The 26,142-nt window shown below is 42.2% G+C and overlaps 1 protein-coding gene across 3 annotated transcripts in view; it reads right to left on the minus strand.

Moving 5' to 3' along the window:
• Nucleotides 1-18,961: 18,961 nt before the first annotated feature.
• The window catches only part of frmpd2 (FERM and PDZ domain containing 2), a 44,909-nt gene continuing 37,728 nt past the window's right edge, over nt 18,962-26,142 (minus strand). For all 3 annotated transcript variants that reach the window (XM_031297893.2, XM_031297892.2, XM_035997225.1), the window contains 5 exons: nt 24,154-24,368; nt 21,591-21,657; nt 21,290-21,497; nt 20,605-20,688; nt 18,962-19,127 (listed from right to left, as the gene is read on the minus strand). In XM_031297893.2, coding sequence (XP_031153753.1) covers nt 21,460-21,497; nt 21,591-21,657; nt 24,154-24,368 — 320 coding nt within the window. In that variant the 3' untranslated portion in view covers nt 18,962-19,127; nt 20,605-20,688; nt 21,290-21,459. The remainder of the gene's footprint in view (nt 19,128-20,604; nt 20,689-21,289; nt 21,498-21,590; nt 21,658-24,153; nt 24,369-26,142) is intronic.

Raw genomic sequence — 26,142 nt, forward strand, 5'->3', positions numbered from 1 at the left:
GCTCGGCATAAGTATGATCCTCCATTATGAACTAAAGTGCAGTGCAGGCTTTCAAATTTGCCGGGGCAGTGACAAGCGCCTCTCACTGATCTCCTTCTCCGTTTCAGCTGGTTTCAGTCACGTGACGCTGGCTCTGAACGAAAACACGTTATGGATCAGCTAGACAGGTAGACTAGTGCTTTATGTCCCTCTCAGCGATTATAGTTTTTCAAAATGGCGGAACGACATGGAAGCCTCCTTGGACTTGCCCGTCCAATGTAAATACAGATAAGAACTTCTTTGCTTACGAGGATAAGTCAGATCATTGGCAGATGTCATTTTACACCAATGAGGACATGTTTATGAATGAAGACATTGATTTTAGCTAATAAAATACTTAAAACACTACACAGTGTACCTTTAACAAAATTCAGTTGCATTAAACGTCATTGAAAACACAAGTCAAAGCAGAAAATACGTTTGATAGAAATGCAATTTAATGGCTTCTTTGTCGACATAATGAGGAAACGATAATGAAAGTATCTGAGAATTTAGCATGATTCATGATTTTATAATTTGGTTTCACTGCCTGAAAACGCTCTGTTTTAGCGCCTGTGACATAGGTAGGGAAGCCAAGTCTGAATGGCTTGTTGAATCCCATGTTTTCTGATCTAGGCACCCCCACAAAAAACTGACTCGGTTGTGTTATTTCACAGTTTGTGGGTTAGTAAGCACTCCAGATACCCAAATGTGTTTTTTCGAATTTTATACGCACCCTTTAATTAATTATATTCGGCCACTTAGAGGCAACGGAAACAAGTTTGGAACACAACACTGACATATCATCCATCACCTTTAAAGTTGAAATGGTGAACTTGTTAGCAAACAGTTCCTTATTTACACAGCAGTTTAAAGCAGGTACAGTTGAGTTGTGTTTCTTGTAAGTCCAATATATTCACTCTTCTTGTATATTTGTTTTTGGTCGCTACCTACTGATGGAAATGTCTGGGTCTTTAGCTGCCAAATGATCTATTATGTTCACCAGCTAGTCGCTACCTGTGTCTGTCTGCTGTTTAGTGCTGAGCAGGTAGTGTACAGGGGTTTTTATAGCTTATTCTCTGAATAATGCGGCCGAAAACTGCACCAGGAGAGCGAACCAAAACAGTAAAGTTGCGACCAGACAGCTGAACAATGAGCTGAAATTCACTCTAAATCTCAGTAAAGTGGATGGGAGCCGAACATTCAGGTGATCCTTTTTTGTAGGTTCAGTGGTTAATGTGGGATCTGGTAGGTGTGTGTGTGTGTGTGTGTGTGTGTGTGTGTGTGGGGGGGCACTTAAAGAAAACTCTTTAGTCACCTGTTACTCCCATTATTTCCTGATTCCAAAATTGCCATGAGATGAATTTTTATAAAAACAAAATTTTGACTGGTGTGCTAACTGCATACCCAATTAATCAGAGCACAAAAGGCCACATTTCCTCTTAAGTTACTGTATGACTGGTTGATGACAAGCATTTAAAAGTTCATTTTTTTAAACGCAGTCCAACGCAGTCACTCCACATAAAACACACCGGGGCTACATTCACTTCCAGCTAACATCATTTTGTCATTTGAAACATTGGACAGTCATAATAAAATATATATTATAGCAGCTTTAACTAAAAACTCTCTCTAACCTAACCTTAGCCAAAGTGCCTTCTTTGCCTAAACCCAACCACACGGTCCCAAAGTCCTGCACTATTGTATGCTCACCATCCACCACTCCACTGCCACCTCTCTAAGAAAGAAAAAAAACACTGAACATAATCCATGCAGCAATTACATTTCTTACATCTCTTTTTTTTTGTTGGCAAAAACAATTATTATGTAAAGGTAATTTCTGGTGTTGCTCATAGGCACTCTGACAGTACTTGTTGGGGAAGTGAACAGCATTTCCTTCTTTTGATTTTTCAGATGAGTCTGGGATCTCTACTGAACTGGGGATAAGTGGGGTCATCCCCACTTTGGCCACTCACCCACTTCTCTACACATTACATGCTTATCATTCCAATATGCATCTTGCACACTACTTTGCACTATTACTTTTTGCACTTTACATCCCACTCCATGTGTACTTGTCTTGATATTATGTCTTATTTGTATATTTGTATTTTTGGATATTGTGTTGATATGTGCCTATATGTATATTGTTGTCTCTATTGTACAGTATGTGCCTATATTACTATTTGTCTACTGAATGTTTACTACTACATGTCTATTTGTTGAATGTATAGAGAGTTAAACCTACCAAAGTCAAATCCTTGTGTATGTAAGTATACTTGGCCAATAAAACCGATTCTGGATTGCGGATTCAAACCAGTAACTTCCACTTCATCACCCTTGTGGCATGTGGTTGTTCACTGTGTCCTCTAAGTGACTCTGCAGATAGATCCACACTTCAGCTAACATCCATGACAGACACGCCGCTCCACTGATCTTTCAGCAGGTTTTTATTCAGCAACATTTCATACTCTTTCATCCAGCTTCCCTTCCATGGTCCTATTTATAGGGTCGGAGGTCAAGATTCATAAATGATTCACAAAACATTCTTTTGTAGCTTTAAATTTGCCAAAAAGGAAAAGCAACAGGAGACAAAATAACAGGTGGAGACAATTTGACCTATGGGTCAGCATGCATTATGCATGCACAGTCTTCTTCTATGCTTACATGCGTGCATCCATCCTTGATTCAAGCGCCAGTCCACCTTGTAACAATCTGCGCACACTGTGGATCAAATCATCCGTTCCAAGCGGTGATTGAAACAAGATGGACGCAGCACTGGGAGGATGATTTGTAAAATACATGGCAACAAATTATTTACAGGGATCCTCGCCACCCAAAAAAACATTCCCAGGGAAAGGAGATTTTACTGGGATGAATAAGACTTTTATGAGATGTGATGGACAGATACAGAGCTGAGGTTTATGGCTCTGCTGTGGCCGGCTCGTCCAAAGGGATGCATTAAGGAAAGGATGGGAGGGAGGGAGGGAGGGAAAGATAGATGAGGAGGAAGAGAAGGGGGTGAGGGAGAGGGAGAGGAAGAGACGTTAAATGAAAGAACCCTGTGGAGTGGTCACAGTACATTCTTCCGCAGACTGAGTTTTCAGTCTCACCTTTAATTTGCCTTTGCACGCTTGACACTGGCGCCACTGTTACAACTTTGAAACACGTCCCACACATTACATTTCCACATTCTACAGTTTGAAATGATTGGACCCTTGTTCTCGGTCCCCATTACACACTTACTGCAGATGATCGCCCGGAATGTGAATGTCTGTCCGTTTTAAGAGGTAGTGGGAAGCACGCTGGGATTTTACAGTTTCTTGCAAACATGAGCAGAGCTGCTCTGAGGGCAGAGACGATCTTCCTGGATTGGTTAAAGCTCAGTTGGCGAACAGTGGCGGTTCCATTTTTAAAGAAAGGGACCTGGCTGGGGCCACATGCCAAATTAGGGGTACCAAATATATTAAGCATAAGTTTTACATACCACCAAACCTCCATAGGTTTGGTTCTACCAAAGACTACTGGTACACATATAACAATAAACACAAGAATACTCAGTCAATGTTAACCTGCATTTAATTTATCACTGCACATGAATAATATCCCCTCTTTGGGGATAAAGGTGGGGTTAAAAATGTATGAAAGTATTTTCCACAGTTGGGGCGGGGGGGCAGAGGGGGGTCGATGGCCACCCTTGCACTGACTTCCCCCCCCAAAGTAAGTTAGGCAGTAGCTTTTCTACTAACGAAAAGATGAATTCTAGACATGCAGAAAATAATTATAATAAATTATAATTATGAATAATGAATTAATGAATTAATGAATCCTGTTTTCATAGTTTCTGTGTGAGAACTGCAGGCGGTACGAGCGGCCGTCCTCCCTCACCTGCACTTCACAGTCCCATATGTGTGTGTGTGTGTGTGTGTTTATTTTGCACTTTTTTCGCAGCTTACCACCCGTCTTTTTTGTTGCAGTGTGTGTGTGTGTGTGTGTGTGTGTGTGTGTGTGTGTGTGTGTGTGTGTGTGTGGTGAGTAATCTTACCCAGTATTTATTTCCCCCACTATAAAACGGCTAACGCTCATTACTTAATTCAAATTTTTCATTGTGTATTTCATATGTAGTATTTGTATCACTCAATGCATTTTAAATATCATACAGTTAAAATAAATAATTGCCCATTTTAAATTGTATATACAGTTGTATTGCTTGTTTGAACATATTTAATCTATTATATATCTTGTTTTGCTGGGGAGTCCTCTGTGCCTTTCATGTGTGTGCCAAATGCATGAATATTGAATGTGTGGGATTTAGCTTGTGATGGCCCTGGGCTGTATAACAGTACCTGTTTTAGCCTGCCTCGGTTTCCCTCCTTCAGGTGTTCCCGGCCCCTCCCATCTCGTTAAGGGATTAGACTCACCTGAGCTCTTTGGTTCCAAGATGGTTCCCTCTCTTCCTCCGGTGCAACATTTTTTTTCCCACTAAGACCCGCCCTTCAATAGCAGATTGGTTGGGGTTAGGCATTAACCTTGAGTGGTTAAGGGTTAGGATAGCCGATAAGATAAGATAAGATAAGATAAGATAGACTTTATTAATCCCACAATGGGGATAGGACAGGGGAAAGGACCTGTACAAATCAGGTTACATTACCTTGCGTAAGCATGGACGCCTGGCCAATAGTAGCTATTGAAGGGCGGGTCTTGGCGTGGCCATAGTGGGAAAAGAAATATCGCCTCCTGCAAGACATGTTGCCTTTGAGGCACCCGACTCCGTTTGGTTTGATTGTGTTTAGTTTATCCTTTGTTCTAGTGATGGGCAGACCGACTCTTTTCACAGGATAAGTTTCTTCAAGTTGATACAGTACATGTAAACGTATCGAACCTTTCAAGTTTTACTATACTTTTAGATACTTTTTGCAAAAATATAGGCGTCAGTTTCTCAGTTGTCTTGCATTGCCAGACCTTTCTCCACACATTCCGGGATAGGGCAAAAAAAGCACTCTGGGTTGTTTGCATTTTCTTGAAACCAATCACAATCGTCTTGGGAAGGAACTTGTTTTAGCGGAACATTTGCACCCCGGAAAAGAAAACGCCACGTACAATATAAAATGAAATTAACTGTTCACACCAAGGGCATAACTTTGTGTTCAAAATTGAAATTTTCAACGTCAAACACTGTCTCTTCTGTCTCGTCAGAAAAGTCAGAGGTTTAAAGACCACAGGTATGGTATAGAACTTAAAGGGGTCATTGCAACTCAAAACTTATAGCTACATTAGGCTTGGCCACATACAAATATTGATTAGTGCAGCTATAATTTATTATTACATTCAGACCAAACAAAGGGTGTCTAAATAAGGTACCTTATTGAGTAATTCATTTTTTTTTTGATTTTGTTTATCACTGCCAGGTACCATTATCTTGTCATTATTGTATGGTATATTGTTTGTACTCCATACCGTCTTAACGTGGACTTGAGTTTATAAATTTTAATCGAAATCGGAAGAGAGAGTAACTAATCAGAGAACGAAGCCTCGGATTTATGATTTGGTCATCACTTGACCCTCTTTGTTCCTTGTTTGTTGGTTAGGATTTCAAGCTCGCTAACTTCAAATTAATGCTGATCTTTAGCTCCGGCCTATTGAAAAGATTTCTGTCTCTGGAGCAGCTGTGCGTAAAAGAACATTTTCTTAAAGAAAAACCTCAACCCGAGAGTGCTAATGGGGCCTAGGGGAGTGGTCTGGGATGGGGAACGGGGCCTTTCGGGGAAACGAGGCGGGCTGATGGAGGGCAGGACAGAGAGCGAAGGGCTTGTAAAACTTGTCTGGGGCTAATGCGGTCTCGCTGTGTTTCACGGAGGCTGATGTTAACTGCTGCAGCGAGGTGGAGGGTCTGAGCCCGGTCTGTTTATCCTGGAAAATGAGGGTAGCTGGGTGCAAAGAGAGAGAGAGAGAGAGAGAGAGAGAGAGAGAGATGACTCTGGGTGATGCAGGCTCTGACTGCAGATGGGTGGGCTTTACAGTACGTGTGAGAGTTATTCTGACTGCATGCGTTCATGTGTTGGATGCTCATGGCACCCGACTGACAGAATGATTATTGCCTTCACAATGCACTCGAACATCTGTAATGGACTCTCACATAGGATGTAACTCTACTCTGCACTGTAAAATCCATCATTTACAATGGCTTTTGCACAAAAACACTTTTTTCTCATCCATGTCAGCTGGATTCAGACCAGAGGCTTAGCTCTGTAGAAAGACACGCCCACGCCCACCGGAGGGGAAAACAATCAACCCCACAATATGCAACTAACGGCTGAAACGCTAACAAAGTGACTGTAGCTAGCTAAAACCATTAGATTTAAAGAGCCCCTATTGTGCTTTTTTGGATTTTTCCTCTTTGTGTGTGTTAAATAGGTTTTGTGTATGTAATATATGTATAAAGTACAAAAAAAAAAACACAAACAGCACTTTTTCTCAGCTGCCTAAGAATACCTGGTACACATTCATGTTTGAAATTCCTCAATTACTGATGTCATTAATTAGGAATGCCAGCCCAGTTTTTCATGTGCTGCCCATGGGTGCCGCTTGAGCAAGCACAGCCTGCCCTGAGGCTTGTTTGAATTTGGTTGACCAATCACAACAGAGTGGGCCAGCTGACCAATTAGAGCAAACTGGGCTTTTCGGGACGGCGGGCCAAGAGCTCAAACAGAGCGTTTCAGGCAGAGGAGCTGCAGCAATGGGCAGTATGAGAAACATAATATTTTTGAAAAATAAGGAACATAGTACACAAGAGACAAATATGAAGAAAAAAAGGGAAAAATGGATTGAGTACAGAGAGGAAAGTTGGTTGTGAATATTAGTATAGATAGCAAGCTAAGCGTTGAAAAATAAATATCTTATACATCTAAAAAAGTGATATACTGTGACATAAAGTTAAGACAATATAAAAATACTCAACATAGAATAATAGACTAAAAAAACACATATCATCATTACGGAACCAGTGTTGTGATGAGTCTTTATGCCTTTTTGTTATCCCTTTTCTCACTCGCCCCCTTTTTACTTCTTTTTCTCTTTTTTTTCCGCTTCTCTTCTTGTAGAGTCCTCTATATAATTCCCCTTCTTCTTCCACTATTCGTAGCCCCCTCACCCCTCTTGATTTTTCATTTTTTATCCTCTTTTCATCCCCATAGTTCTTTCACCTACCACGTTTTCCCCTTCACCCCTACTCGCCAACCCCCTTCCTTGTTATCGCTGTCTTCTTTATCTCTCAGACTCAGCTAAGATATTACCCTATCCACTTTTTTGATATCTCACTATTCTCTTCTCGCTTTAGCTTTTCCCTAATTTCCAGAGTCCAGTATACTGTCTCTTTTTTAAGACAACCCTCGCCCCATACCCCCCCACACTCATTACACCCACCTTTCTCCAAAACTTTTCCACATACTGTTCTATATTCATCTTGCTTTCATAACTCTTTTCTACTTTCCCCCCATCAAAACTATACATTCATCCCCTTAACAGAACTCCAGATTTTCCCACGTATCCTACACTGCAGCACCTCCTCTCCCCACCCAACCCCTTCCCATTACCCCCCTAACATCCCAACACACCCGATGGGACTATTTACGCAACTCACTCTCTCCTTCCAGCTTTCTCTGGCCGCGGCCATGTCGTGAGAGATTCCTGACTCTATGCCATGTGCCACAGGAGAAACTATCCACGTCTCCTACAAGCAAAACATCCTCGCCATAGATCTAAAACACCCCCGTAACCCAAAACCAACCCTATCGGGGAACTACGACCAAGAAAAAGCACACCAGTGTACAAAATTCCCAATATCAATATAAAACTTTGGCACGTAAGTAAATTATGTTTCTGATTCATTTAAAATAGCAAAACCTTACCAAAGTAAATACACATACTCATGTTTTGTAATGAGACCCTTCACATAAAAAAGCTACAGGTTATACTGAACCACTACTGTATGACAGCAGCTGGCAACAGAAAGAAGAAAACCTGGTATGAAAAATATTTATTACATCTTCCTATATCTAAAACAGTGGCCAGTTCCTGTGTTTTTTGGCAATATTAAGCTCCATCCCCTCATGTAAGCCTCATTAAGGCTTTGAAAAAGTGAAAAAAAATAAATGTCCCACAATACCTCATCCTTCTGGTCTTATCATCACTGTAAAGGGATTCAGGGAAATTAAAGTCCCATCACTCCTCTGTCTGTTACACGTACCTTACCATTCCTCCCTTATTGTAAGTCCATAACCAGAATTCTTGGCCTTGAACTATGCAAAACATCGGGCCATGGCCTAACCTCCGCTGCAATGAGACTGAGCCTCTTTCCTTCTTGGCCGTTTGATCCTTTGCACAGATGGTTTTCTTCAAGAAAAGGTGCTGAGTGAGAACTGAAAACCCAGGTTTATGGTATCAAAAGAACTCAAGAATACAGACCGCTCACGCTGTCCTGCCAAGAACGGCTCGGGCTAGCGGGGGAATGAGCAAACCAAAAGGCTCTGACTGGAGGTAAGGATCATAGTAGTTATTATTGAGAGACCTGAGTCCTAATCGCATATATAACCATCGGTTGGACATAAGTCTGTAAATGGAGTCAAATACCATAAATTATTGGACTGAAAATTAGCTAAATGCTTGATATATGGACATGGAATTTATGATACAGGCTGGTCAACAGACCAGCTTACCAGTTTACATAGATAGCTAAATTGGCACAGTTTTGCATATTCAAACCAAACAGCACTTATGGCAGCACACTGCAGGATGGGTCTATAAGGGTGTTTTCACACCTATAGTTTGTTTGCTCTGGTCGTAATCAGTAGATGAGTTTGTAAACTTGGAGCGGTTTCCCCTTGGTTCGGTTTGGTTTCACACAGAGAAAAATCCAAGCGTACAAAAATGCATCACTACAAACCAGACAAGAATGTTCAATCCGCTTATTGGTCAGATGTGTCTGGGGCGGGAGCAAGAAAGTTAATACAGGAAGAAAGCCCTGTGTTCTGGACTAGAGCATATTTCTTGTATCTCCATGGTCAAACCAGCTCATTTCATTTAAATACGTTTTCAGACGTTGTTTCGTGAGCGACGTTACTACTGGTTACTCTGGTCACCGAGACTTGGCTCTGCTGTGCCTGTGTCTGTCTCCAACTTTAGCAGCGGCTGGTTTGACCACAGAAATGCGAGTGACGGCGAGCTTGACCGCAGTATATATCTGTGAAAGAAACACTGCAAGGTGCTACAGTTTGCATGTTCTACCGCATCGCAGATTGCAAAGCGCACCTGACTACAGGAGACATTTAGCTCAGAGTTGGGGAGTACACATAGGGGGAGATTCGAGATCACCTTCTCACCACAAACTAACCGCTCCAGAGTTTGTTTGAAAGTGTACCGAGACCACCTCTTCAAGAAAGGTCTCCTTATGCTTGTTTGGTCCGCTTTTAGTACGCAAGGTGGAAAACCAACTCTGGTGTCGTTAAACCAAACTAAATGAGGCAGGTGTGAAAGCCCCCTGAGTCACTGTACACCTTCGTAGGCTAGGTAGTGATAGATCTTGATTTCTTTGCAGTGTTTGCCATACTGAAGCATTATATTTACTATTTACCCTGAATTGATCACTATTTTAGTGCGGGATTGCTTCAATCCAAACCTCAGCAGTCATTTACATATACCAAGTTATGTGGAAAGAAGCCATAATACTCATATCCCGGCGCCATTCAACTCTTCTTTTCCATTCTCTAAAACTCACATCTGGACGGCATGCCTGGCAATAATGAGCTGAATGACAGCTCAGCACTTGAAGCTCTCCATCTCAGTGGAGGACATCATGGTGTCATAATCAATCCTGCAAAAAAAACCATTGGTGTGGTTATGAATGATCAACTGATAAATCAAGTCAAAGTCAAATACTCTCAGATCAAATGTTAGCTCATTCAACCCTACTCACACTAGATGCAGCCCAGATGCTAGTGCAGGAGGTGGTCATCTCCACATCAAATGACTGCACTGCCATACTGCCTGGCCTCGTTATGCAGACAGTCAGCTCCGTCCAACTGATCAAGAAAGTGTCAGCGCGTGTGGTCTCCATCCTGCCCACAGTCTCTGACATTGATGCATTCCCTCCACTGGCTCAATGAGTGCAGAAACTTGCGTTAGACGCTGATGCTAGCATATCAGGACATGTATGGAGAGGCACCTGTCTGCCTCCAGGCTGTGGTAAAATAATATGCTGTAATAAAATCCCTCAAATCTACTCTTCACTTAAGAGTGTAATATAGGTCCACGAAAACAAATGTGTCAAGAATTCTTGAAGCCTAGTGGTGGATGAGGATTGGGCTGCACTAACTATTTGTATATTCATCATTAGGTTTGTAAGTAAAGTCCATTTTAATTTACGTGAAATGACAACAACCTCATAACTCTTAACACGTGGTTAATGTTATAAAAAAAAACAACTTCTTTGTTATGATAAGGCAACAAAACTACTTGGTTATGTTCAGGCCACAAAACTACCTAGTTAGGGTTAGAAAAAGATACAGTAATGGAAATGGAATATTTTCATTAGTATATAATCACCATAAAATAAGAATTGTGTTTTCATTAACTTAGAATGAGTCGTTTATATCTACATGTGGAGTGGGTCTGCCATGTTGTACTGCCGTGTTTCTAGAATAGCCCAGAACCGATAAACCAAACACCTGCTCTAGATAGTGCCATTAGTGTTTTTGCGTCGGCCACCGTAGTTCTCCTACACGCTAGGCACATGGGAGAATTCTCAGTTGGTTGCAATATGCAACCTCACCGCTAGATGCCGCTAAATCCTACACACTGAACATTTAAAGCTACATTGTGTAAGAATTTCTCCCATCTAGCAGTGAAATTGTATATGACAACCAACTGAATATTACTTTCTAGCCCTTCCTCCTACAGTGGCCGAACACGAAATTAGCTCTCTCCATCGTTTACACGCAGCTGTTCTAGCCACTCCAAAATTAACTTTGGTCTTGTTGCTTTGCCTGTCGCATTGTCGTTTTAATTCTCTTTTTTGCTTCCCTGGCGAGTAATCTCCCCCTTGCATTCGTGACGGTGCCACTAGGTGTAAGAGGGCGAAATGCAAAGGTATGTCCCTCTTTGGCTAATGTATTTTAAAGATGGAGGCGCAACATGGCTGCCGTCATTCGAGCGAGTCGCCCGTATGTATTCTGAATGATTCTGAATGTCAGATTCTACGCTTACAAGAATACTTTGATTAGTTGGTGGAAGTAATTACATATGAATGAGCACATCGTTGTGAAAGAACAAAGAGTTTTTTGCTAAGAATCAACTCAAAAAATGACTCAATGTAGGTTTAAGTAGTCAACAAAAAGTCAAAGTTGACTTTTTGTTTCACACAGGTAACAAACAGCATCTCCTGGGTGGAAGACTTGTGTTTGTTTAATCTATTCTTTCCGTCCTCCTCCCTACACTCTTAAAGCTAAGTCACAATAAGTCAGTAGAGACCAAAGGGCGGAAATGACACACACACAAAACGCAAAGAAGGCGTTAAAAAATAAAATGGCTTGTTATTAACACGCCATTTGGTGAGACCCTGCTGTTGCAACAGAGTTCAAGGGATATAACAAAACGGATTACCAATGGGAATACATGATCATGGATAAATCTAAAAATAAGTCACGGGGGCCTTTAGTGTAACCATTTTTTTTTATATATTTGCAACAGAGATTATAATTTTTGAACGTGATAACATTGTCAGCTGTCAGAGAGTGTCCCAAGACAAAACATTTGTTTGTTATCGAGTGTCTCGCAGCCACGACATACCCTCAATCAGCCGTGTTAGCTTTAATTGGAGGTGCTCTGTAATTCAATTCAATTCAATTCAATTTTATTTATAGTATCAAATCATAACAAGAGTTATCTCAGGACACTTTACAGATATAGTAGGTCTAGACCACACTCTATAATTTACAAAGACCCAACAATTCCAGTAATTCCCCCAAGAGCAAGCATTTAGTGTGACAGTGGCGAGGAAAAACTCCCTTTTAGAGATGCTTTTAAAAGGGTAGGACTGCTGCCAGTACATGTTAGAGTGGAGCAGTTAAAGTTGAATCATATGTATAATGTCATAAATGGCTCGGCTCCCAAATATTTACACTCCCATATAAAAATGGTTCATACACAGCATAATCACAATACTCGGGCCAGTGTCTGTTCTTGTAAAGTGCCCAGAGTCAACAACAATGCAGCTAGAAGTTCTTTTTTCTATACAGGTATAACATTGTGGAATAATCTGCCGCTTTCCCTCAAAATTGTAAATACCAGAGGGGCTTTTAGACATCAGGTTAAGGCTTTTTTATGGAATAGAGTAACCAATCTTTTTAATTAGAGTAGACTGATTATTTTATGTGATTTATGATTCGCCGATTTTAGAATGCTTTTGAACCTTGGATGATCTGTATTAAATGTTATTGTCTTTGTTATGTGTTACATGTTCTAACACCAAGGACCATATTGGAAATAAGTGTTCACACTTTAACATGCTATCCTTTGGATTATGTTGTCTGTCATATCCAAAATAAATCAAAATCAAAACTTTAGGAAGAAACCTCGGATGGTGAGAAAAACTTCCTTTTAGGGAGAAACTTCAGACAGACCCAGGCTCTTGCAAGGCGGTGTCTGACGGTGCCGGTTGGGGGTGTGATGAACAATGGCAATAATAGTCACAATAAAGATACTGGAAGAATGACCAGAAATAGTAGTTGTAGTAGTTCAAGGCATAGCAGGGCACTGCAGGGCGTTACAGGACGTAGCAGGGCACAGCAGAGCATAGCAGGGCGTAGCAGGACGTAGCAGGGCACAGCAGAGCATAGCAGGGCGTAGCAGGACGTAGCAGGACACTGCAGAGAGTTGCGGGGTGTAACAGGGCGTAGCAGGGCATGGAGCAGGACCACCGGGACAGCTGCAACCATGATTTAGGTGCCACCCTAGTCCAAGGAAACATGCTGGGCAAAAGAAACACATGAGGACTCTGGGGAATAAGCTCCCCAGAGCTAAGTTAGTAACAAGCATTTCTGGGACAAGGATGCACACAGATGGAAAGAGAGAGAAGAGAGAAACTCAGTGTGTCGAAGGATGTCCCCCGGCAGTCTAAAACTATAACAGCATAACTAAGAGAGACAGGTTAAGGAGAGGAGTCTGGTCGGGCTAGAACTCTCCCCTGCCGGATTGGGCTGTACTGGCCTGCCTCCCTCTATTTTGATTATATGGTAGATTAATCTGACGACTATGAAGAGAAGCAGAGAAGAGAAGGGGTGCCGTGTTTGTAGCAATACACCCTCCCCCACCGGTCTAGGCAAACGCTGCAACTCCTCACTCCCTAACTATAAGCTTTATCAAAGAGGAGAGTTTTAAGTTTACTTTTAAATGTGGTGACGGTGTCCGCCTCCCGAACACAGACTGGGAGCTGGTTCCACAGGAGAGGAGCCTGATAGCTGAAGGCTCTGGCTCCCATTCTACTTTTAGAGACTCTAGGAGGTGACTAGAGTCTCTCAAAATCTGACGAAAATCTTTTAAACTGACCTTTGTCGATCTGAAATGAAGACAGATTCAGCAACTGCATGGCCTATTTCTGGCTTAAAATGTTTTCAGAAACACATTTCGGTGAACTATTTTAGTACAATTTGAGATCGTATTCTGAACAAGTTGTTGTTTCCAGTGAAACAAGACCCATGTGACGCGTTCGTCCAATCAGCTGCAGGTTTTCATTTTTGGGCGACAATACAGATTAGCGCCGCCTGCTGTTATGGAGACGTATTACGTCTCATCGTTTTGGTCTGTTCCGAGGCACTTTTTTGACCAATTTGGGGAGACTAATCAGCCCAACTGCCTTTTCTGCCGACGTTTGGCTGTCGGCTCTGTGTGTCTGGCCCTTTAAGGCTCTGACACACCAACCCGACGGCCGACCGTCAGCAGAAAAGGCAGTCAGACTGACTGCCTCCCCGAGTTGGTCAAAAAAGTGCCTCAGGAACACACCGAAGCGACGCAGACTTGAACGTACGTTCTGCGCGTGCGCAAGACGTAATACGTCTCCATAACAGCAGGCGGCGGTAATCTGTATTGTTGCCCAAAAAATTAAAACCGGCAGCTGATTGGACGAATGCGTCACGTGGGTCTGGCTTCTCCCGAATTTCATAATGGCGGCTCGTTTGGAATACGTTCTTATATTTTACGAAAATAGTTCACCGAATCGTGTTTCTGAAAACATTTTAAGCAAGAAATAGGCCATGCGGTTGCTGAATCTGTCTTCATTTCAGATCAACAAAGGTCAGTTTAAAAGATTTTTGGCAGATTTTGAGAGACGTTTGTCAAGCTCATCCAGCTCGTCATTTCCGGGTTAGCACTCCCCCAATCAGATTGGTCATTGAGTCCGACTGCCCACCTTCCGATTCAACATGTCAAATCGGCCAAAATGAAGGCCGACGGCTCCTCTGGCTGACGACGGCACAGAACACACCGAACAGACTCGCCAGACTGTCCGACGACCGATTATTGGGTTGGTGTGTCAGCGCCTTTAAAGTTCCACTGGGTGGAACTGAGTATTTGTTTCAAAGAGACCAGAAAAAGCTATAAATCTCATCTAATGAAGTAATCACGAGCCTTTGGCATCAATCAGGAACTGTATCAGCGCCAGGCAGACTTATTCTGGTGATTTTGTGCTGTAGGGAAGTAAACACATGCCTATTAACCATTTAATAATGTTAAAATACTGGATCGCTTTCTCCTGAGTTTTGGACACATAAAGCATTGGATTCCTGTCGTCAAAATGAGTAAATCTTTCACGATGCTTTCCACCTCATGAACTGAGACAACCGCAGCCCAGGCTCCAGCTCGGGGCTCCACGGTCCTCTCGTGAGCTTGTTTTGCTTTCCTAAAGCAGCGGAGATGTATGATGAGGATTTCCGTTGAAAGAGCTGTTGAATTTCTCCCCCGTGTGCTAGGCAGCTTCCCCCTGGGGCGACCTCCCACACTGAACAATGTTGACATGTTATGAGCTGGCTGTATAACTCTCCTATTTCCTTTGATTCTCTCTCTTTCCCTAGACGTGTGAGTGCGCGCGCACGTACGAATACACACCACCATTTGGCGTATTTAACTTTTATTCTCTTTTCACTGCTTCCTTTTCACTGACATCGCCTCAATTATATTTTCCATGTCCTCTGCCTTTTTGTCTCCCTCAGCAAGGTGGAATTCTTTGGCTGACTGCTCCCTTGAAATTCGCAATTACCATTGTTTTCATTTTTAAATATCGGCCATCTTGGTCAGGATATAATTATAATTAGGATATCCTTTTCCATTCACCAGTAATAAGTCCCATTTGATGATTTCCCCTTCACATTTCAAACACAACTGGAGGGCTTTTTCCAAGCCCAAAGTTTGTGCTGCTGGATGCTTGGCGTTGCAGCCATGGTGATGGATTCGAGGCCCTTCTCAAAAACAACACAGCTTACCTTTAATCGTGGCAGTCCACTTTACACATTAGCACAATCAATTTAATTGGGGAAATAGCTGAGCGAGAGGTGACATCAAAGACGGAGGCGAACCGCCTGACGCACGCAATCACCCAGCATCCATTGCTGCCCCTGGACGGGGCTGTGCGTCACGGTGGCTGCAGTGGAAAAAGTGAATGGCTCACAATGCCTTGTAATGCAGAGAGAGGTCTTTAAGGCCTGCCAAACTGCATCACTGTGCCCATTTGTCTGGGTGGTGTTTTTCGTGTTACTTTGGGGGTCATGGAGCTCTAGCATGTGACTCAGGAGCAGAGATGTTTCCGTGTGCTGGAGACGCAGTGTGAAACGATCGTTGATAATTTTAGGAGCCAGATTCTCATATGTCACATTCTCCTTGCTTACATAAAAGGTAAGGACGAGGTCAGACCAGACCACTCGTTTGAGTTCCAGTTACTGTATAATGCTGTTCTTTGTACATGTGTACTGCACAGTACCATGTAACACAGTGTGTGGGTGGGACATTGTCACACCCTGCGTGTGCGCTCACAGTTTGTCTGTGACACTTTGTGCTCAGATCCCGGGGTTACGGTTTCGACCCACGGGAAAGGTTTAGAGTTTTTAAAAGACTCTTTTCATTGTTAATTGGTTGTCCCTGTCTGCGTTAATCTGTTACAACAAGCTTTGGTGATTCTTCCTCCTTTTGAATGCTTTAGTAATTGAATTATTCTTTGCATAGGCCAAAGCCACATCTATATCTAGGTTTATTATTTTCATCAGCTGGTAGCTAACGTTAGCTAACATAGCGTACAGTAGAGCTGAAGATCTTTGCCCGAACCCGTCGGGTCTTAATTTCTATCATTTTACACGGGCTCGGGACGGGCTCGGGCTTGCGCTGCGGAATGCGTGGTAAATGAGCAGTCAGGTGATGCGTTTCGATTAGCACGAAAATGGATGCTGACGAGGTGAAACGGATTATTTCTTTGTTTCAATTTCCAAGTGGCCTATAGCCTACGTTAGTCATGAATAAACAATGTCTAAAAAATGTAGAAATTACTCATTCTTGACAAAAGAACTAACTTTTAAGGCCCGATTACAGCTCTAGTATACAGTGGTGTGGAGGTGAGCGTCGTTTGCAATCAGCTGCAGGGAAGAGAGGTGTGGGGATGGCTCGTTAGAGCAGTGCCATGCAGGTGAGTTAATTGACCCAGCTGATTCTTGTTGGTCTAATTACTCTCTCCTTTTATATGCAGTAGTGTGCCGGACCTCGGATGACTGCCACACTGGACGCTGAACTGAGATATTGTTTGTTTGTACTTGGTTAAAAGTTTTGAGCTACGGGACTGTGCGGCAGACAGGCAGACAGAGGTGCACGGTTAGAAATGTTGTAGAGTTATGTTGAAAGTGTGTGAGCAGTCATAATAAATACTGTTGCTTGTAAATTGTCTGTCTTGGCTGTGATTTGTACTGAGGGTGACCCACGGTGGCAGCCAGACCTGCTGCCTAGAAGTGGGTTTATCAGAGCTTTTTTTTAAAATATAAATTAACTGTCTGCTGCTGGAAACAAGTCAATGAGGGCAACAAGACTGAACCAAAACAATAAAGTTGTGGCTTATAAAACCAAAACAATGAGCATAAAGATGCTAAAATGCTCTGTAGAGCTGAGGGGGGGGGCGGCGGCTGTTGCATTTGTTGATAACTACCCCTGCCAAGGAGGTTATGTTTTTCAGTTCAGTTTGTCTGGTTTTTTTTTTGCTTTGCTTGTCTATCAGCAGCATTATGGGAAAACTACTGGCCAAATGTTCAAGGGGATCTGAATCACAGGACGGATAAACAAATAATTTTTTACTTTTGTTAACATTGCCAGATAAGGCACATGCTGCATTCATGTGATGTTGGAATAACCAGAAGAATTGGTTCCCGACTGAGGAAAATTCACACTGCATTAACATTGTGGAATAGGGCATGCCTTGGCGTGCCATTTTAGTTCTCTATGGGTTTATTTATTACTACAAGTGATCCCCTTCGCATTACAGTTAGTCAGTTGACCCATTGTTTTGATATAAAAAATATTGATTGACGCAACTTTAATAACTAGAACAGTTATGCAAGGTGGATTACTGGTTAATTTAAATGCTAAGAAATCAACTCAAAAGGTACAACACATTTCTGAATGCCAGAGAGCTCTGTTTTATGAAGTTCATGGAATTTCAGAGACATCCCAGAAAAATGCGATAAAATGAATTTAAACGTCTTAAAGGAGTCAATCAATTGGCTGGGAACGCCACCAGAAACGGCAACCCTGGTAACATTTTCCTTAATAATATAACAGCAAAAGTCAACAGCAAATGAATGGTTCTCTCTTCTTTTTAAATCATGCTTTTTGTTACACTCTTTAACAACACTTGGCAACAGTGGCTCAATTCCAGCATATTCATCTATGGTGAAGTACCAGAGAAAAATACTCTGTTAGCACTTAATGAAATGTTCCCTGGTGTGTGCAGTCACGCACCTCAGAGGTTGTAACAACACAATGCGAGTGCAAACAATCACATTTGCACAGTTTGTATGCTAGATCCACAGTGAGAAAGGGTCATCCACACCCTCAGACTCAAACAGTTTCCATGTATTAAACATGATGCAGGTCTTGCATACTGAATGCTTGGCTTACAAGATGTAAATTGCATGAATCCAAATGTAAGGAAGGTCTTTCACTCACTGTAGATACTCCACATATGGCTGCATGATATTTTTTTTGTTTGTTGCACAACTCACCCTGCAACCTAAACCTAAATCACTTGAGCGCAGCAGGAAGCCAGCGATGTCAGCAGACATTGAAGAAAAATCCATCTCCGCCCCATCTTTCACTCATCAGTCATCGTCACGTGCACTGACCTAAGCAGAGGCTGCACAAGTCACGACCACGCTGTCCATCTCTGTTATCCTGCTCATGAATAAACAGAGGCCAGTGCATGGGTGTGCGTGTCCGTCAGGGCGATTACATGCACAGAAAAACACACGCACAAGTGCTCACACAGCCTCGTGCCGGCTCCACTGGCATAATTAGAAACATTTGGGATCATTTGCAAAGGGAACACGAGCTCTGATGGGATCCAGATGCACTACTGGGTTTCACTGAAATACAGGAACCCTTATTTACGAGGGGCCATTACTGGCTCCTCACCCAGGGAGGTGTGTGTGTGTGTGTGTGTGTGTGCGTGTGCGTGCTGCCCAGTTTGTGCAGATATTTAATGAGTTGTTTGTTGCTGGATCATCCATATTCGGGTCAGACTCAGTTCAATGGCTTTTGTTTTTGTGTGAAAATGGGGGTTTGTATTGATTGTGTTTCTGAACACATAATGTGAGCTTAAATTAACCCGGGGGGGGGCTGAAACAAAGACGAAGTTGCCAACACAAAGAAAGGGTTAAATTCCTTTTAATGAAAGAAAAATGGCATTCACAATTTCATGACTTTATGATGCAACATATTCTCTACCTCTGTGGACTTTTTGTGTCCTCAACAACATTTATAGCGATAATTCTTCTTCTTCTTTCGGTGTCAGCAAAATGCCTCTTTTGGATTTCCTGTAGAAGAGAAAGGAAAATAACACTATTAGCTTCCCTTTTGTTTACATGAAGTGCTGTTAATTGAGAAGTGAGACGCTGCTTATTACTGTTTGCAATACAAAGAGAGGGAAATGTTGTCAGTTGTAGCACCATGCTGCCACCTTGTGGCTAAGAGATGAACTGGTAACAATGAAGGCTCCTTAGAGAGCAGGCGTTTACATGAAATTATGGATCAAACCAGTTATACGTCGGTGTTCTTTGCCCTGAAATGTTACATAGGTATGAGAACAAAAATGCTTATGTTTGGATATATTTTACAAAAGTTGTTTAGAAAATTGTTAGATTTAGGTTTGGGTCATGTAAAAGTTTGGTGTGGTTAAAGTATTTGTAATTTGGTACGATTGTGTGATGCATTGCAATGAACCAACAAGGCATGACCTCCAACAACAAGAGCTAATCGTATTGATTTTCATATTTGCATCATCTAAAAAAGAATGAAGCATTCCAACACGTCCTCGTACCTAAACGACCGAATAGGTTGATTGTCAAGATTCCCAAAACGACATATATGACCGTTAAGCATGCAGCGCATAACGACCAATAGTTAGGTTTCTTGTTAGGCGGCTCACAAGAGCAAACGAGGCCGCACAGTCGGCATTTTAAACATGTGACCGCAATACGTGACCGCGGTGGAAATTGTAATCATGTGACCGTTCTATTTCACGTAACGACCTCAGTTTTAAACACATAGTTAACGTTGTGAAACGGAACTACAGTACGTGTGTAAGTTTAGGGAACAAAAGTCCTTAGTTTGGGTTAAACATCAGGGATTGGTCACGTAAAACAACTAAAGTGATGATGTAACGTGACGTCGCTGCATCACGGACTAAGGTCCGTAATACTCGATTCATTTGAAGAAAGTTGAATTATGGTTTCACAAGTCCTGTCTTTGTTTGACGGATGCACCACCCCAACCCGCCTCCCTACTTACGCCGAATTTGGCGTAAGTAATTTGGCTAATAATTGGATAATTACTTCAACCGTGAGAGGTCGCCACCTAAATTGAAACGTAATTGCGGGGCGCTATAAGCTGCTTGCACAATCGACCTATACGGTCGTTTTCTGAGCGAGGACGGTCTGAACGAACCAATAAGATTAAAGGCATTTGTGTTTGGTTTATGTGAAAACCTGCAGAGCCCTTACTCTTGATGGCACATGAAAAGACCTCGTTTAGGAACGCCTTCAGACACCTTTCCATCCACAGAAGTGAACGTTTTGAAATAATGAAAAATATTCATTCAGGCGTCAAAATTGCAAGAAAATATCAGGTAAATTCTTGGTTGGGAGTTTGATGAGGTCAGAGCTTAAGTGTTGTATATGAATTATAAATTCTGGATGAAATCAACTGTACAGTCAAATACAAACCAAAGAAACACGTATGTATTAAAAGGTGTCTAACAATGCCATTATCTTCCCTCCTTATCCAGTTACTCACATTTTTGTTGAACTATTGCTTTCACAAATCCATCCACATTCAGCCTCTGCGCTCTCCTGCTCCGTCACGGTTTCTTCAGTATGCCTGGAAAAACAGACAAGACAAAACTTTGTTTATAAGTTAGAAGCTACAGTACATAACAAGTGCCTGGCTGCAGTGTTTAAGTCTGTAGCACCGAGACGTTGGAACGCTATGCCTCCGCCCTTACCATCTGCTATTTCTGTGGACTCTTTTCAAAATCAGATAGACAGGTGTTTGGTTGGTATTAATTACTTTGTTATTTTAATTGTGTATTGCGTTTTCAACATGTATCATCTTGTATGTTTTTATGTAGAGCACTTTGTGATTTTTACCTGTGATAAGCGTTCTATTAATACATTTTACTTACTTACTTACTAACTTACTTACTTACTCACTCACTTACTCAGACAGTTCAAGAGGGTTCAAACATTGGGGGAATGTTCGTGTTGTGAATTGTATGTTTTGTATTTTGTATTAAATAAAATAATAAAAAAAATTGTTAATCGGAAAAAGACAAAAGAAAACAAACTAGCCAGAGTCTTTGTGACAATTACAAGAGATGACAATCTGATATGGCAACCCTCAATAGTTCAAACTCTTGTCTGGTCATAAAGAAGGTCAGAACACGCTGCGACGTCACGTCACACCGTGGAACGCCACTGACCTTTCAGCAGTGTCGGAGTCTATCGATGAGATCCGTTCACTCACTGATCCAAACACCCCCGTCGTTCACTGTGTCCTCCGTCTCCGTCACCACTTCCTGATTGATCAGGAAGAACAGCGTTGCTTCGGAGCATCCCTTGATGCTGGTGCTGTATGACACTGTGACATCACTCATGTGCCAGTGAACTGATCAATGGAGGGAAGGACCCCTACAGACAAACAGACAAATAGGTGAGGAGTATGTATGTTTGTGTGTGTGTGTGTGTGTGTGTGTGTGTGTGTGTGTGTGTGTGTGTGTGTACCTGGTGGGGGCCGACTGAGAGTCAGTCGGACCTCGGCTGGTGAAGCCTTGAACAGCTTTAGCACCCTCTAGAGACAGAGAAGAGAACTTTCAACAGCAAGGCCAGGCAGCTTTATTTGTGTAGCACATTTCAGCATCATGAAGGCAATATAAAGTGCTTTACATAAAACATCGAGCAATTAAAAACAATAAAAAAAATATAAAAACCGCTAGAATAAGACAGACATGAAATACAAGAATAAAAGTCACAGTGCAGTGTAAGAGCACTGTGAAAACTAAAGTGCTACCACGTCATGCATTCGAAACCTTACTTAAGGAAAAGTAGTATTGGCTAAATGTACTTAAAGTATGCAAAGTAAAAGTACTCATTGTGCAGGAAAAGTAGCCTGGTCCTACCAGACTCTCGTACATTTCATTTGTACAGAGAGTCTGGACACTCTCCATTGACAAGTGTTAACTTCCTTGAAGGCGGGTACTCTGTTGAAGTTTAAAACTATTGGATCTGCCCAGAGCCACTCTGGATCTGCCATAACCAATCGCTAACGTTTGGTTGTGACGTCGGCTTAGCATTGCTAGCGTTCGCCTTAGCCAACTCCTTCACCACTAACAGAGCGAGCTGAAAAAATCTAACTATTCCCGAACCCCGTGGGGAGGAGGGCCACAACATCATGGCCACCAACAAAACTCAAGCAAAGATTGTTCTTGCTAGGGCTTTAACTTCTGGATATTCGGCAGCGTTGCCACAACGGACCGCTCGCAACGGCTTCGCTCGTATCTTTCTCCGCCGCCATTACGGAACTACAACTCAAACTAGCGCACAACCTCAACGTCATCGTTCTCAGCCACGAATTTTAAGGGGCCGTGTTAATTTCATGGAATTCTTCCATGGGCCCATCACGGAATTTTCGGTGATTCCGTGAAACTGACACAGATTTTGAGTTAAGGGACCGTGTTCATTTCACGGAATTCTGTGAGATCAGGTTGAACACAAAAATCAAAAAGTTATAATCTCACAATCCTATTATATTATTTCAATTTGACATTTTTTTGCATTATGAGAGGAGGGGCTTGAGGGGAGGGACAAAGAGGGCGCGATTTACAGGTAATTTGCATATCATTTGCATACTCTCCACAGGCATCCCTCCACCACTGGCTGATGTTTTGTAGCAGATATTTAACATTTTTTAACGCACCATTTTCATGCCGAGTTATTACAAAAAAAGTAACTGTATCAGTATTTCCTTGATAATCTGATTCTCCTCAAAACAACATTTAGAACATTGCATGAGAGAAAAAACAATCCACAATATTTCAAATTAGGGCTGCAACTAACAATAGTTTTCTTTGTTGATTGATCTGTCAATTATTTTCTCGATTAATCGATTAGTTGTTTGGTCTATAAAATGTAAGAAAATGGTGAAAAATGTTGATCAGTGTTTCCCAAAGCGCAAGATGACGTCCTCAAATGTCTTGTTTTGTACACAACTCAAAGATATTCAGTTTACTGTCACAGAGAGGAGTGAAGAAACTTTAGAATTTACTTTTTCTCTCATAGAAATGTCATAAAAATTACTCAAAACCGATTAATCGATTATTAAAATAGTTGCAGATTGATTTAAAAGTTGACAACTAAATAATTAATCAATTCATCTTTTGCAGCTGTAGTTACTCAGATTCTAGTCAGAATATGAGTCTGATACTGCTCCACTGGGCTGTGATTATGGGGCGTGTTTCAACCGAACCACGAAAGAAAATGCCTCTGCACTCAATTGGATAGACCTACAACCAATCAGAGCAACGGAGTATGACCTATGTTGAGCGACGCATAGTTGTCAACAGAACTTAACTGCTAGCTACCGCTGATGTTAGCTGCTAGCCGATAGCCTCGGCAGTTTGGAAAACGCTAATGACGTTACATCCACGGTACAGACTTTACAGCATACATACATCCCTCGGATGTATCATAAGATAAGAGGCTTGATCTCAATTCTCCAGCGGCACCCATCTTTGTTGTAAATGAATTCAACCCAAGCGCTCTTTGGTGACGTGGTTGATTCCGTTACTGTTGATCATCTGTCCATCATCGTATAAAGCCCGCCCTGACTATTTGATCGGTCCGAACAGCTGTGGTTCGAGCATAGTTGCTCCACAACGGATCAAGTCCAGACCGAACTTCCCGACCTCAAATGTTGTGGGCGGGGCTAAGTTTGGCTGGCATCCAGGCTAAGATATACTGTATGTGCAATATGGTCAGAATATTGAACCAGTTTAGGTTAGAGGCCTGCCAGAGTGAGCCAGTGCAGTTCTAGTTCAACTATCCTGCAATAATTACACAGAACTGCATCATACCTGTCACATTAGAGATGGGCGACCGTATCGGATGATAATACGACAAACGGCTCAGTTCAACTTTTTTACAGTCATGTGTCAAACTTATACATCCTGGTGCAAAAAAGTGTAAAGTAAATTAAAGAAAAGTAAGCCTATCACATACAAGCAAATCAAGCATTACTAATAACATTAGTATAGACGAATGGATGAACGCCATTTAAATCTGCCCATACCGGATAGGACAGCTCCTTGAGTGACTGGCCGTTGATGGCCAACAGGATATCTCCCTCCTGGATTCTGCCGCTCTGCTCGGCCGGCTGGCCGGGGAAAAGCTGCTTTATCCACACCAGGCTGCCAAAGTCTGCAGTGGGCGGATCCAGCTCACACATTAGGAAGCTGAAGCCCAGGCCATTGGCACCTTTAGTCAGAGTCACTTCCTGGGTGTTGTCTGAGGGTGTGGCGGTGGGAGGACGGAGGCAGTAATGGGATAATGAGGAGGGGAAACCAGATGGGAGACGTATGGAGGTCAGGAGTTAGAGGGAATTGGAAAGAGGAGGTGGATGGGAGAAGTGGAGGGGAGGAAAGAGATCAGACAAAGCTGATTAGATTATGTTGATTTAATTAGTTTTGTCTTGTCGCAATTTAAACTTAAACATAAAAAAACAACAATAAAATGCAAAAATATAAAAGCAGAATTGATATTTGGCGTCTAGTCCCGGACCTCATCACTCTCCGACAGGGATGCAACAATTGGGATTGGGGAGATATGTTAACGATATGCACTTTCCCACAGAGAAAAATAAGACTGAAAGCCTACAGGTGGATGCTACTGTATATGGCGGTAGGTGTGTCCTATGAAATGCTTATCAACAGCAGCAGCAGTGGTCGCAAGTGACTGCAGCGGTTACAGCATTGTTTTCGGGAGAGCAGTCCAGCAACAGGCATGGCAAAGCTAAAGAGTGAGCGGAGCAGAGCTGATGGCTTACACTGCCATGTAGAGGAGCAAAGCGTGTGTTGGATATCAATTCAATTCAATTTTATTCATAGTATCAAATCTTGCGATAATTACTTCAACCATGAGAGGTCGCCACCTAAATTGAAATGTAATTGTGGGGCGCTATAAGCTGCTTGCAAAATCGACCTACACGGTCAACACCTGAGGAAGGCCAAATTGTCGGCCGAAACGTTGTGTGCCTTATTTTGCACTATTAACGTATTTTTTCGGAGCATTAAGATGTTGTGCGGACTTAAACTTGTTTAAACATTTACTTTTTTTGTCTTGCACCAGCAACTACATTGATGTGCACAACATGGTCGTTTTTTGAACTACAGACAGAGAGACCGGGTGCCTACACTGTAGAGGGATTATGACCGGAGAGATTTAAATATGTGACTTCAACAGATTTTCAAGTTTAAAAAACAATAATAATAACAGAAACACTGCCAGGGTTTCCTCCAGTGTGTTGCAAAGCCTGGTGGCCCACTGGGTCTGAGTTGCCCCCCACCAGGCCTAAGCCACTGGGAATTATATTTCAATGTATTTTAATGTTTTTTAAACCACTACAGTTACAGCGAGGCAGCTCAGTTGGAAACTTAGACAGTCATATTTTCAAATCTCCAGTTAGGTTTTAGCGCTGACTTAATGTAGGGCCCTGTGAAAAATTCTCAATTTTGCGATTCTATCCATGATTCTATTTTCACAGAAACTATAGAGCTCAACAGTCCCGCCCAAAGCGGGTTCCTTAAGTAAAAATACAATGCAATTTCTCCATTGACAAATTGGAGTATAAGCCATAAAATCGTAACTGTCGATGGTAGACTTAAAACCAGCTACGACATGAATAAGCGATTGTATATGCTCATATAGATGCCAAAAGTTCATGGGGCACCAACCTTGTTTTGAGATAAATGTCTTTTATTCGCGATGTCTTGGATAAGTACTTCATTACCCACAATCCTGAACAATCCCACAATCCCACAGTGATGTCTTTGATTGGTGGAACTCATGCTGGTGAGGAGGGGGAGCTGCCTGCACGATCCATCATGCGCATGCCCAAAATGATAATCCTGTTTTACGAGGATTGACGACACCGCACGAAACACGATCGATCGGTTCCACGCTTCTGCCGTTAGCCTCCACCGGGAAGCTAACGTTAGTTTAGCTAACAGCTAATTTGGCTAACCGCTAGCTGACAGCTTGATTCAGTCTAAAATAACGTTAA

This window comes from Sander lucioperca, chromosome 22 (genome assembly GCF_008315115.2).
Source record: "Sander lucioperca isolate FBNREF2018 chromosome 22, SLUC_FBN_1.2, whole genome shotgun sequence".
Classification (NCBI taxonomy): domain Eukaryota; kingdom Metazoa; phylum Chordata; class Actinopteri; order Perciformes; family Percidae; genus Sander; species Sander lucioperca.